The sequence below is a fragment of the Pelodiscus sinensis genome, chromosome 7 (genome assembly GCF_049634645.1).
Source record: "Pelodiscus sinensis isolate JC-2024 chromosome 7, ASM4963464v1, whole genome shotgun sequence".
In the NCBI taxonomy this organism is placed as follows: domain Eukaryota; kingdom Metazoa; phylum Chordata; order Testudines; family Trionychidae; genus Pelodiscus; species Pelodiscus sinensis.
In genome coordinates this window covers 50,778,935-50,792,719 of record NC_134717.1, presented here as the reverse complement: position 1 = coordinate 50,792,719, position 13,785 = coordinate 50,778,935, and the positions used below count along the sequence as shown (strand labels likewise).

The window sequence follows — 13,785 nt, the reverse complement described above, 5'->3', positions numbered from 1 at the left end:
ATGGCTGTGTCCAGAGTCAGGGGTTTTTTTGGGAAAAGTAGCCTTTTTCCAAAAAAACTTCCCCTGCGTTCAGACTCAAGCCGCGTTCTTTCGAAATTAAATCGAAAGAACGCGGCTTTTCTTTCGATGGCGGTAAACCTCATTTCACGAGGAAGAACGCCTTCTTTCGAAAGTTCCTCTTTCGAAAGAAGGCGTTCTTCAATGTAAATAGGGCTTCTTCGAAAGAGAGCATCCAGACTCACTGGATGCTTTCTTTCGAAAAAGCAAGCCGCTTTTTCGAAAGTTCAATGTGCAGTCTAGACGCTTTCTTTCGAAAGAGGCTCTTTCGAAAGTATCTTTCGAAAGAGCCTCTCTCGAAAGAGGCTTGCAGTCTAGACATAGCCTATGACTCTTATTGTGATTTCCTATCTTCTAGCAACATTCCCTTCCATAATCACCATTAACATCTCCTTATGGAAATGGGAACAAAGATTGGTTTACGGTGTTATTCTTGCCAGAGCTGAAATAATATAATCACCACAGAGTCTAAAAGCCCCTCATAGGTAGTTTTTTGAGGATCTTGTTCTCTCATGTTGCTAGATATTGCCAATTTTTCAAGTGAAACTTCATATCTGATTGAGTTTTCATTAACAACATCTTCACACCAGTATAAGCCCCTTCACTTAAATTCAATTACTCCTGATATAGTCCAGCTTGAGAGTGTGTTCAGGCCTATTTAGTACAGAACTTTCTTTTTCTAGGGTTTTATTCTTGAACCTTCCTCATATGACTGCTTTGAAGTTTCCAAGAACGTGTGTGTAAAATATAAAGGATGATTTGAAGGTCCGAGACTTGCCTGCTTGAATGATGGGGTGCTTATTATTTTAAAATAGAAACATCTGTTACAAAATGGAGAGAGATGCTTTTTTATATCCTTGAAAAAAAATCATATGAAAATCAGTGTGCTCTCTTCTTGAAGCTAAGCAACATGAAGGACAGCAACAACACTGTTAATTTAAAATTGACCTAATTCTTGCAAGTAATGGAACATCCATTGTGCCTTACTAAAATTTTCTATTTAGTCAGTATTCTCTTCTTTCTGGATTTGTGTCATATGGATATGACCCAAAATGAATGAAACATTTAAATACTGTGATTGTGTCACTGTAAAGTGCCTTTTGCCTCACACCACCTTAGTAGTTTATGAATATTGTCATGCTTAGTAATAACTCAGAAATCGGATGGAATGGAGAGAAAGATCCAGCATTTTATTTATTTCATGAGCACTTAACTCTTTGCAACTTTAAAATTAAAATGATTTGACAATTAACTCCAGACCCGTTCTTTATACCAACAAAAGTAAAATAACGATGTAGAACAGTATCTAATAATTTAACTGATGTATGCTTTAAATTTTTTCATATCAAATTGGAATTAGATTTAAAACAGGGAATATATTAATAGAGTTTTAGTAAATAAAGAGCATTCTTTAAACACCCAGCTGAAATACCATCCCCACTGAAGATAATGGTACAACTCCATCTGTAGCAGTCAATAGTAAAACTCCATCTGTTCTATGAACACATGGGACATCAATAAATTTAAAAGCTTGAAACTAAAATGAGACATCTTTAATGGCTACCGTGGGTATATTTATTTTCACAATTAAATGAAGGACTTAGATTTTATTTGTAAATATACATTTTAAAATGTTTTGATGTCACTAAAGGACAAAGAAAAAAATGAAAAAACCTTTATCCAAAGTAAGGAGTAAAAAGAAGAAATAGTATTATTGTAAACATTAAAGCAAAATTATCTACAAAATTTCTGTGTACATATTATATAAATCATGTTCTTTTAAAATTAGTGACACTTGTTCAGTACCATATATTCTATTTTATAAACAACATTATCTAATTTCCATATAAAAAGAATTAAAATAACATGGTAAAAATTACAATAACACAGTATATTGCATATACATGTGAAAAGGTACAGTTTTCAATGCAAATCAGAAAATGAATGTATTAAGAATATACTGTACAACTCATGAACTTTAGAAGAAAATAACCAAAAGGTTGATATTTATAAATCTCAATTACAAAGAAATTAAGCCATCTACAAAAGTAAATTTTATAAATGTACTGCTTCGATTCAATTTTATTTGGGATCTTTCAGGAGATTTCTAAAATGCAATTGGATCCTCAACTCAAGTAAATCAGTATTAGTTCCAACAAAGCTGCACTGATCTAATCCAGAGGAAGAGCTGGCCCAATATAAATGCATGGATCTATTGGGTATATATTACTGTATTGCTAAAACATGTACATTGGAAAAGATAATGTATAAACTGAACTAAAGGCAAAATTTAGCATATGGGAAATTATCCACTTTTATAAGAGCAAGCACGATATAATACACAGAACTATATAACTGAAACAGATGCTAGGACCAGCACTCTTTGAGTAACTCTCCCAAGAAGAGAAAACAATTTTAAAAAGTCTGGTTTTGACCTAGGAGTTAATCGAATATTTGCATTTCAACCAAAACTGCTTTTCACTATGGGTGCATCTACACAGCTCTGTAACGCGAAAAAAAATGTGTATCTTATTTCACTGCTACTTTGAAATAGCTTATTTCATCATTTGGTGCTGCCTACAGAGCGCCATATTTCAAAATAAAGCACTATTCCGAAATGTCCCTTACTCCTCATAGAATGAGGTTTACAGGGACATCAGAATAGCAAGCCCAAAATAGTGAGATGTGAAGACACGGCATAGCTATTTTGGGATACTCGCCCAAAACAGTGAGATGTGAAGACATGGCATAGCTATTTTGGGATACTCTGGTATCCTGAAATAGCCTTGCAGTGTAGACATACCCTATGTGGCCTATACCAGGCCTATATCAGGCCACTATTAGCCTATACCAAGAGGTAAAAAGAGGAGTGAGAAATGATGCTTTGTTTCACATTGTTAGAGGATGAGAGCTCCTTTGAGGAAATCTCTCATGGCTGTGGGAGTATAAGTATTATTAATCCCTAACAGAGCCTCAAAATTAGGACAGTTGGAATCAAACATGAGGGCAGCAGAAAAGAAAGGTAAATTGCTCCAAGCACATTATCTAACGTTTTGCAGTAAAGTAAAAAATGTCCCCTGAAATGGATCAGAGCATTTGTTCAACTTCTCTTTACGATACTGACAAATGTAGAAGGTAAACTGAGCAGTGGAATGAGGATGATATTTTAAACCCTAAAATGTAAATGGTTCTGATGTTCAGTTAAATTTGAGTTAAAATGAGCTAAATATGAAACTTGAGAAACAATACAGTGCTGCAAACGCTGGATTTTAACAGCTGAACGTTAACTTGCTTACCTGATTTCATGTACAAAAGAAAAGGAATATACTTTGGTATTTCCCTTGGATGCTAATTTGTAGATATCTCCTGTAGGCCCTAGCGCAGCACATTAGTTAAGTGCACATGCCTACTTTAAATTGCATGAATACTTCTATTGAAATCAGTGTGACTCTTAATGTGCTCAAAGTTAGGCATGTATGTAAGTTTAACTTCTTGAATCAGGGCCTTAAGAATGAAGATGACTGAATAAAGTTTAGAATAAAGATCGTTTGTGTTCAAAATTCTGGGACAGCATCAATAGTTGAGGCTTTGCATGATTTTTTTTTTATTTCCCGCATTTGCTTTTTGTCTTTGAAATACAAATATAATGAAATACTAATAAATTTTATGCTTTCTATATTGAGGAGCTTTTGAATATGCATTCATCACAATGCATTCATCTTCCTCTTTTACATGAGGCACACAATCAGTATGGTGCTGTGTTCACAACTCCCAGGAACTGCAGTTGGCCTTTATGGGAGGCTTGGGATTTTATAGTCAGTCTGCAAGATGCAGGACTAGGCTCTAAAATGTGTGCTTTTCATAACTGCCGGGGGATCCGATGTCTCAATATGTATCTATAAATAATTTTGCTTGTTGCTGAAAAAAACCCAGGTGTGTTTATTCCTTTCAAGCAGAGTTAAAATTTAGAATAATCTGTGGTTAAATTCAATAAAATGAACAATTGGATTCTTTTGCCCGCTGTATGCATTGTAGTATTTTAACTGTTCTGTGTACTTACAGATTAGAAAGGCAAGTGTACAATTAGTCCAAATTGCCAATAACAATGCAAGATTATTATGATTCTTAATGCTTGAAAAATCCCATTTACAACATTATTTTATGGTTCATATTACCTGAGAAATGGTATGCCTCGAGGAAGGTCATGGTCTGGACAGATTGCTGCTTTCCAAGGACAGGAAAAAAACACATTTCTCATCTCAGTGGAACATATTAACTTTTCAATCATTTCTTTGTGTAGGTGTTCTGTGAATGGGAAGCCATTTTAAAAAAAATCTATAACCTAATTTAGGTTCATCATTGCAATCTGAGGAAAAATTAACTCCAACTCAGATGATTTAAAGGAACAGTAACGTATTTTTATTCCTTTGCCTTGAAATTGAAATCATTATGTAAATTGGCAATATGAGCTGCAACTACAAATCATTAAAAGGCAACATTTCTGATTCAATTTGAACATTTTAAAGAAATGAATTAGATCTAAGAAACTTGACAGGTTCTCTATCTAGGAAATGGTATATCTTCCATTATTCAGCACTTGCCAAGATTTTCAAACTTATAAACAAGATGGTAAAATCAAAAAAGACAATGTACAGTCTATAAGTATGTAGAACTACACCTAGATTATATACGCAGTAAAGGTTTGTAATACAATAGCAAGTTATATGAAATATTTATTAAATAATTGATTTTAGCTTGTTCAGTTTGAAACTCGGTCTTTATTATTAGAAAACTTAGTGCTTAAGGTATTATTGTATAAAGAGTACTTACACCTGCTCGTTATTGGTACTTAATATATATTAAGTTTATACACTATTGCAATGTGGTTACTTTATATAATTTTGCAATATCTTTAAACTGTTAAATGCCTTTATAGACAATACATTTCCGTAAAGCTACATCTAGACTACATTCCTCTTTTCGAAAAAACGGTCTAGACACAATTCTTTTGGGGAAAAACCACCCTTTTTGAAAGAGCCCTTATGCCTGAAAAAATGCGATTTACAGAGTCTTTCAAAAAAGGGTATTTTTTTTCGAAAGAACTGCATCTAGACCACTTTTTTTTTCTGAAAAGTCCTTTTTTGAAAAAGCAATCAGAATCCATTCTGCAAATGAAGCACACAATTTGTAAATCAGAGCTTCATTTGCAATTTCTAAGTTCTTCATTTACATTCCTCTGTCAAAAGAAGAACGTAGTCTAGATATAGCCTAAAAGTATAAAATCAAAACTAGAAGTAATATGTGTTGCAATTTTTGGATGATTTTTTTTTCTAAATCTGGAATTGGGCAGCATAAAACTTGTTAATATGATAAACTGCACATAACTGTTTCTGACATTATCTTATCATTTTCTAATTGTAATCTTATAACATTATTTTGCTCCATCCTTTCCTTTAAAACATATGCAAATATAAATTGTTGCTTAAATATGAAGTTAGTTTAAAACTGTTAAAGCATAAAGAATACATTTCACATATACATATAAAAAAGAAATAACAGCTTAAGCTACTTTTTCCATATATCGGATTGAACAAAATTAGGCATGAAACCACAACCTGGAGGGAGAAAACAAAAATCTTGTGGTCAAATTTTGAAAGTTGCTCATTGCCTGCATCACCTGTTTCCACAACCCATTTGTGAGCTCTAAGCAGTTGGAAAATCAGGCCATCAAAGTGCTCCATATAAGCCGCAGTATAGTTTTCTTCTCTACAATACCTGTAAAATCTTGGACTAAATAAAATATATTCCCCCAAGACCTAATATTGTATTTGAAATTGATTGAGATTCCTTTTGAATGTAATATATGAAAAAATGATTTATTGACATAATCTAGTATTTAGTGGAATATATAGATGGAATAGATCAATGATATAAAGATAGATGGAAGTCTATCAATAAATTTTGCCATTTTTCTTTCTTTTACAGCTGGTATTACAGGTTGGGCCTCCCTTGTCCAGCCCCTTGGGACCTGAAGGAGGGGATTTGTCAGACCGGAGGAGGTCCCTCCCATCATTTCCTGTGCTGCCCTGCTGCCCCCAGATAGAGCTCTAGCTTGACCCCGCTGCTGCCTGCCCGTCTGTGACTCCCCAGGCTGGAGCACTGTGGTTGTCACTGGGGCCAGGAGTTCCACAGCTGCTGCCAGCCAGAGCTTTGCAGCCATGACCAGAACTCCGCAGCTGCCTCTGCCAGGCCTTCCTGCCCCCACTACGGCCTGGCTGCAGGGGCCAGAACTACTGCTATGCACCCCTCCTCCCCCCAACACAGGGCTCCCAACTGAGTCACCGCCGCCTACCTCCACCACTCCTCACCCATAGTCCAACCTCCCTATACGTGGGCTCTTTGATCCAGGAACATCTGTGGTCCTGTTGGACCACAGATGTTGCTGGACCAGAGAGTCCCAGTTAAGGGAGGTAGAATCTGTAATTACTTAACACATTCTTTAAAAATGATCTTTTCTTAAGTGTTATTTATAATTAATTTTATTATAATCATAAAAATGAAGAAAGGAAGCCAACATGAAATTTAAAATAATTCTTTACATTTTTTATTACAAGAGGGTATACCAATATCAGTAATTCTGCAAATCCTCTTTTTTACCAGCATGAATGGAGCTCTTCATATGAAAAAGTGTTGTTAGGTTAAGGTCATATACATATATATATATATATATCATACATAAAATGCTCTAAACTATATAATATGAAAACATTCAAACAAAATTGGTAATGCGATCGTATAAGAGTTTGATTCAAGCCCTTATAAGATTGGAAATTCCTTGTCAAATTTGTAATTTTCCTCAGTTCACATATGCCCAAATATCCTTGCCATTGCCACCTACAGAATGAGATGATACATAAGAGGAAACATTATTCCCTCTGATAGACTTATTTGTTTCTCACGATAGTATGTGTCCAAGGGAACAATGCAATTATTTGGCTACATTTTCTGAACAGTTAGCCATTTAAATGTGCCTGTTTGTAGCCATAAAATGAATTGCCCTGGCAAAAGGAGCATGTATGCACAAACCACATGGTATGTGTGTGCATGCTGCCACTGAATGACTTGCTGTTCTATTTCCATGTAGAAATGTGGGCTTTGCAGGAGCAAAATGGCAAATCAGTGTTGGTGGGTTCAGTCATGTATTTGTGCAAATGTTGATGTCAGCTGGCAGGAAAAGTGGTTCTATTTATGTTTAATAAGCTAAATGCAGATATGATTTACAGTTACGCTGAATGTCCTTGCTTCCCCTCCCCCCGTGTAATTTATGTTACTTTAAAAGAGTCATTTTTAGTTTAATAGAAAAGAGTTGTGTGCATACTACAAGTGGACAAAATTTGTCTCAGCGACATCAAACTGCTAACACAAACAGATCTATTACCCTTTGTCCTTGCTCGGTAACACAGTTACCCTTAAGGCATTAGCCTCTGAGCCTGGTGATAAATCACTAAATGATAGAAAACCTGATTATCCAAACATAGCAGGAGCAGACTATTTTATTCAAGTGCTGAAACCCATCGTCTGTGAGGCTTAAAATGAATGATTTTTATATACTTAAATAGTTAACAAAAATTTATTGCAAGAGATAGTTGTCACTAGATTTACAGTTTCAAGAAACATAGTACAAAACAGTGCATCAGCTTTGTCTAAACATTAAATAGGTGCAAGTTCACAAAGATTAAAAAAAAACTAAAAGGAGCATACTTTACAACATAAATTACAATACTATAAATATATTTTATATACATTATGCATATTCTAAGACATGATTTTCTTGTCTATATATGTATATATATTTATATATAGTTCATATTAGTATCAGATTATTCAGTGCTTTAGTTATATTATGGAGCTGAACTTTACATACATATTTGCATTGTTACACTTATAGTAAATGATTCCAAAACAATGAGGCATTTTAACCAGTTTATTCCAGTCACTTAAAGAACCATTTGTCAGATTTGATGAGTGATTACATATAGCAGTATGTTCATTTGGAGATAGCTCTTACCTTTTTGATTGTAGAAAAACGTGACCTAGAAGAGGGGCTGCAATGGAATGACAGCTGGGTGTGGTGAAAGCAGCGAAGGAAACAGTGCATGGGGTAAAGGAGAGAAAGCCAGGTGACTCGGATGAAAGACAGAAGTTGGAATTAGCGGCAACTGTGGTGGAGCAACAAAAGTTGTATGGGTTCCTGGACAGAGTCTAGGTCCTACTGCGAGATGAGGTAAAGGTGTTCTTGAAAGGGTTGGAACCTGTGAAAGAAACTGTTGGGGATGCTGTAGAACCTTAAATGTACTTGCAGCAGCAGCAGCAGCAGCAGCAGCATGCTGCTGTAAAACAGTGTGATGGATTGTGGTTACAGAGGTAGAACATAATGGCTGTTGCAAGGGCAAAGGCTGCAGAGGAGAATTAGAAGGTTGGAATGCAGTGGGGGGAAAGGCAAACTTCACCTTGTTAGCCAACATGTTTTGCTGCATGAGCTGCTGATAGGCCTCACATGGCAAGTCTTTGAATTTTCCATGGTTTTCTGGGGGAAATATTAAAGTCTGATCAGGCAATGTAAATGGGGCAAGTATCTGTTCAGTGGTTAAAAAGGTATGACTATTTATATGTGCTTCTTTGAATGACAAAGGTGGAGGGCTGTTAAATGTGCCTGAATTAAGCTGCAGCCATTCAGTGGTTGTCTCATTTATTTTTTCTTGTGGTATGGTCTCTGCTACTTCATAGTGGCACAGATATGATTTATGAGGAATTTGTTCCACATTTCTATCTATACTGGGCACTTTATAAGCAGCTTGACTTTCAGGACCCCTTACATTTTCATGTTTCTTTTCTTTTTCTAGTGTGTTCTCTGGTGTGGCAGTTGTCACAGCACCATGTTCAATCACAAAAGCAACAGGATGCGTGAGGTCCTCCAAATATGTATTTGGAGAGCTCTCCAGAGCTGAACACTCCGTTGGCTTGTTATTGTCTGATAAAAGTAAACAATCAGATTGTAAAGTCAACTTTTCTTCTACCAGCTCTGTTGTTTGTTCCACATTTTTTGTGTAAGCTTCTGTGGATTGAGCTTTTGTTTGCTGTATATTTTCTTGTGTTAACAATTCCCCCAAAATATTTAATGTAGAATTATGGGTTTCATTTATTGGTTCTTTATTGACAAATAGGTGCTGGATTCTAGGTCTTTTTTTCCTTCTTTTCCTTTTAGGCTTACAATGTACTGCTAAATTACTTGTTTGCCTGAGATACTCTTCTGATAAAAATGCCTGTCTACATGTACTTTCATCTGATGAACAAGAATACGTATGTTGTCTTCGTTTTCGATGAGACCTTTCAGGTTCATCAGTCAGAAAGTTGTAGGCTCTCTTTATGGACTGGCTTTGACTTGTATATTTTTCCAAACATTGATGATCTGGGCTACAGTTAGATCTTCTGACCTTAGAGCTACATAAAGTTCTAGAACACATTAAGTTATGTCTTCCAGAATTCAAAGTCCGTTGTTTTGACTGTCTATGAGAGTTTGTTTTGTACTTTCTGTGCTGAGGTTCAGCATCAGTGCAATGGTCATTCCTATTTTTTGTATTCCAAGTATCACATGGGTCTTTGTCTCCCTGTATGTGTGTTTCTGTGAACATGGTTCTTTTGCGATCACTGTTTTCAATGCCAAGTTTTTTACATGATTGATGCAACTGCTCTGCAGCTAACCATATGCTTCCAGTTTCATCTCTGTACTTCTCTGAAGTGTTCTGAAGGTGCTCAGGCTTATCTTCATTGACATATTTAATTTCCTGTTCAACTGTTGAAGATGCTTCAGCTTCTGCCTTTGCTGTTTGCTCATAATAGTGAGGACACAGTTTTCTCCTTCTTCTTCTTTTTCTATTTTTGTGAAACCATCTTTTGTGAGTTTCTTTGTTCCATACTTTGTTGTGTTTATCATCTATCATGGTGTCCTGTTGTAAATGGTTTTTGGAAATGTGGTATTTTTCTGCTTTCCCAAGCCTGAAAGAGGCATCCAAGCACATTTTACCTTGATTTGTTGCAGGTTTACAGCTTTTAGCTAACGGAACATCTCTTATAAGTAATGTTGTTTGGTCACACACATTTTTATTACTCTCTGTTTTGTAATCAGCACATTCTGAAATAGATCTATCCGGGTCATCTAAAACAATACTCTGGTTGGAATCAGTTGTGTGATGAGAATGAGGAATGTTTGGCTGATGTTTAGTTTTCTCCATGCTGTTATTTGCTCTTGATGACTTGAAATCAAAACATAAGGGATTACAGCTATATGAAATAGATGGTTCAGTACATGTATAAATTAACATTTCAGATGGCCACTGAAGAATGGATGATCCATGTTTGCTCAGAACAGGAACAAATGGTTCACAAGGTCTTTTGTGTGTCTCTTGTTTGTTCTGTGAGGCTGTAATCTCCCCTTCAGAATTTGATGATGTTTCACACCCAGGTTTTTTAATTTCTGCTTCAGGTGTGGATGAATCACTAGGAATGTATTGATTATTTTCCTCTGTTATATTTTGTAAAGATAAGCAACCATCACTGATATCAAAAGCTGTGGATTTCTTTCCCAAAAGCTCAGAACTATTATTTTCTACACATAGTGTCTGATTACTAGCAGCAACTGTGGACAATAATTGATCTGGTAATGCTCTTGAATTGATATTAACACAATAATCATCCAAATCATCAGACATTGGTTGTTTCAAATGAGAATCAGCAGGAATTAATACTGTGTTCTCTAGTATTATATTCTCTTTACTGGATAGTTCTTTTGGTTCTTGAACATTGGAAGCTTCTGCTGTGTTAGTACATTTTTCTATCTGTGAGGGAATGTAGTTATGTTTCTCCTCAGAGCACAAAACTATTTCTGTTGCTGATGGAGACTGAAGATTACAAGTTCCTGGAACAAATCTACTTCTTCTGCTAAATCCATGTTCATGAGATATTTCATCATTATATTCATAGAAAACTGCAGCTGAGGACTCCAATTTCACTGATGCTTTCTTAGGAAAAGCAAAGGAGAATCCTATTTTATGCCCCTGGGCTCCTTGTACTTGATCCCCAAGTTTGTTACTGTCAGATTTGTTATTACTTGCAGTTTCAGAAGCAGAAAAAGCACTAGAAGTAACCTCTTTAGTATTCTGTGTGTTGTGCACTAATGTGCAATTGAAATTTTGTTGTTTGTTAGAAGAGTCTATGATAGTACTTTGTGGGATTTCATGGAAATTATCTTTCACGGTAACTGTAGTGGACTTGAACATAGGGCCACTCCCGGGAGCACTAAAAAACACAACAAAACCTGCCATGAGTACACTCCAACTAAATTAAAAGCTCACAGTTACTGCATTTCTATTGTACTGTTATTGCCAGAACATTGTGTTACATTTGTTTCCACAAAGATTTCTAAGGGAACAGGTTAATTTATGTTAAATCAATAGCTCCGAAACAAGACATTATAGCAGGGGGTTTCAAACTTCTTCTTCCTGCAATGGATGCCTCTTAAATCACTTCTGTCTCATAGATATGTCTGCCTCTCCTCCCACTCTGCCTCTCCTCCCATCTGTGATCACAAACGTAACCGTGAAAACTGTATCAAATTCGTACATGCAAAATAAATAAAGAACAGGTAAGTATTTATGTACTTTCAGCTGATCCTCATTCAAAAAGGCTACTTCTACACTACACTGCAAGGACGCGTCTTTTGAGCATGCCCAACATTATTCTGACATCCCTGTAAATCTCATTCCATGAGGAGTAAGGGATGTTTCGGAATAGCGGATTATTTTGAAATAAGTGCATAGCTCAAATTGCATAGCTATGGGTGCAGTATAGATGCACCCTATGTGATTTATCCTTCATGAAAAAAATTAATCATGCTGTCTACTTTTGTTCTTGATTCTATCTCTTCATTCCATCTGGTATGTTTTACTCAACAAGAAGCCAGGAGAAGAGCCAAAAGAACACCCATAGACTACAGATCATAATTTGGGAATTTCTGCATTCATGCACAGGTTATGCTACTTTTAAAACGTACCCAATTTAGTACAACACAGCTGGTTTTAACTGGAAAATCAAACTGATATTTGAAGTAATGATGGAACAACTCAAAATCCTTCATAAAGTCAGGACAGGTGACTTTATGCATCTACATGCATGGATGCCTCGCTGTGGTTAATCTGTTTTGGCTGGAAATAGGCGTGGATATCTCATAAGGAATGGGTTTCTCGTGAGCATTCCTGTGGTACCTGACTCCAGCTAGGTTGGAAATATCTTTAGACTGGCTATTCCACAGAGCTAAGCTTTTTATCATTCAAACCTAGGTAATTTTAGCAAAAATGTTTGTGTGTCTGTTTATCTGCTGCTCCCATAGGAACAGTAATATAGTAATAATTCAATAAAGTCAGAACACAAAATTCAGATGCAGTCTTACTCTTCATAGAAACATCATCCCCTCAAAACAGAAATAGTACTTGACAAAAAACAGAATGGAAACAAAGCCAAAAATATGTTTGTTACCAACCTTACAGTATAATCTGACATCAGTGGCAACAATTAGGAAAGCGAGGGAAAAAGGCGAACAGCCTTCCCCAGAGAGTTGTGTATTAGCTCAAAGTTCCAAGGGCTATAAAGACTGTAGCCATGACCCAACCACTTTTAAGCAGTGGTTCTGCACTAAATCAGAAAGAGAAGCAACTCGACCAAATTTTATTGTAGGATATTTGTAATCTGGTGCATGGAATTGCACCACTCTTCAAATTTGGCCTGGCTACCTCTCTGTCTAGATGGAAGGGCATCTAAGCCAGTTGATGTTGTAATGTGAAGAGTCTGGTTGGTGGAGCACAGGGAAGTCCACTCAAATTTTGACGCCTTTCCACAATAGATAAACACCGTCTGGGTAAAAGGAGGCTGCTTGGCTGAGGGAGGCTGAGTCTGTGTGTGGGAAAAGGGGATGACCAGAGACATTGTTGTGGAAAGGAGTGCTATGGACCAGAATTTTCCCCTCCCACCAAAAACATCTGAACTGATGCCATTGCCTGAAGTTTGCTAAATTCTGTCTTCTGTTTTTGTCAAAAAATCGGGTTTTCCAAAAAATAAAAATATGAATGGTGTTTGTAGTAATTGGCACTGCTCTGTTCCGGGGACACAGAAGATCACCACCACCAAGATCCAGTGGTATTAGTCTATAAAGCTGAATCACGTTCTTTAGTCTCCTAGTCCCAAAACACACTATTTCATTCTATTACGAATAAGGTTTAAATTTAGTTGAAAGTATAATATTTTTAATGCTGCTTTTGAACCTACTCTCAGTTAATCAGAACAATGTATAGACTGAAGAGAACTACATAATATAGATAGGTTAAAAAAGGAATTTTAAAAATGATCTCAATCTCTTAACAATATCTGCTCCTTTTCATCCAATGAGCTTCTTTAATTCTGTCCGTAAACTTGGTAAGCACATCCATTTTAAATGTGCAAGTCCCAAGTTTGCTAAAAAACATATATTTTGTGCTCAAAACATATATGCACTTCCAACTATTTTGGGCAGAGTTAAGGAGTATATTAGCTGTCTGACAAAATTAAGTATCACTACTTCAGCATTAAAGCTCACCTGGGGCACATTTACACAGCAGGTCAATAGTCAAATTAAACTAT

The 13,785-nt window shown here is 36.1% G+C and overlaps 1 protein-coding gene across 1 annotated transcript in view; it reads right to left on the bottom strand.

Moving 5' to 3' along the window:
• Positions 1-6,730: 6,730 nt before the first annotated feature.
• Positions 6,731-13,785, bottom strand: part of ZNF804A (zinc finger protein 804A) — a 265,769-nt gene continuing 258,714 nt past the window's right edge. Inside the window, exon 4 of the mRNA XM_006121707.4 lies at positions 6,731-11,412. Within this exon, the coding sequence (XP_006121769.2) occupies positions 8,151-11,412 (3,262 nt within the window). The 3' untranslated portion in view covers positions 6,731-8,150. The remainder of the gene's footprint in view (positions 11,413-13,785) is intronic.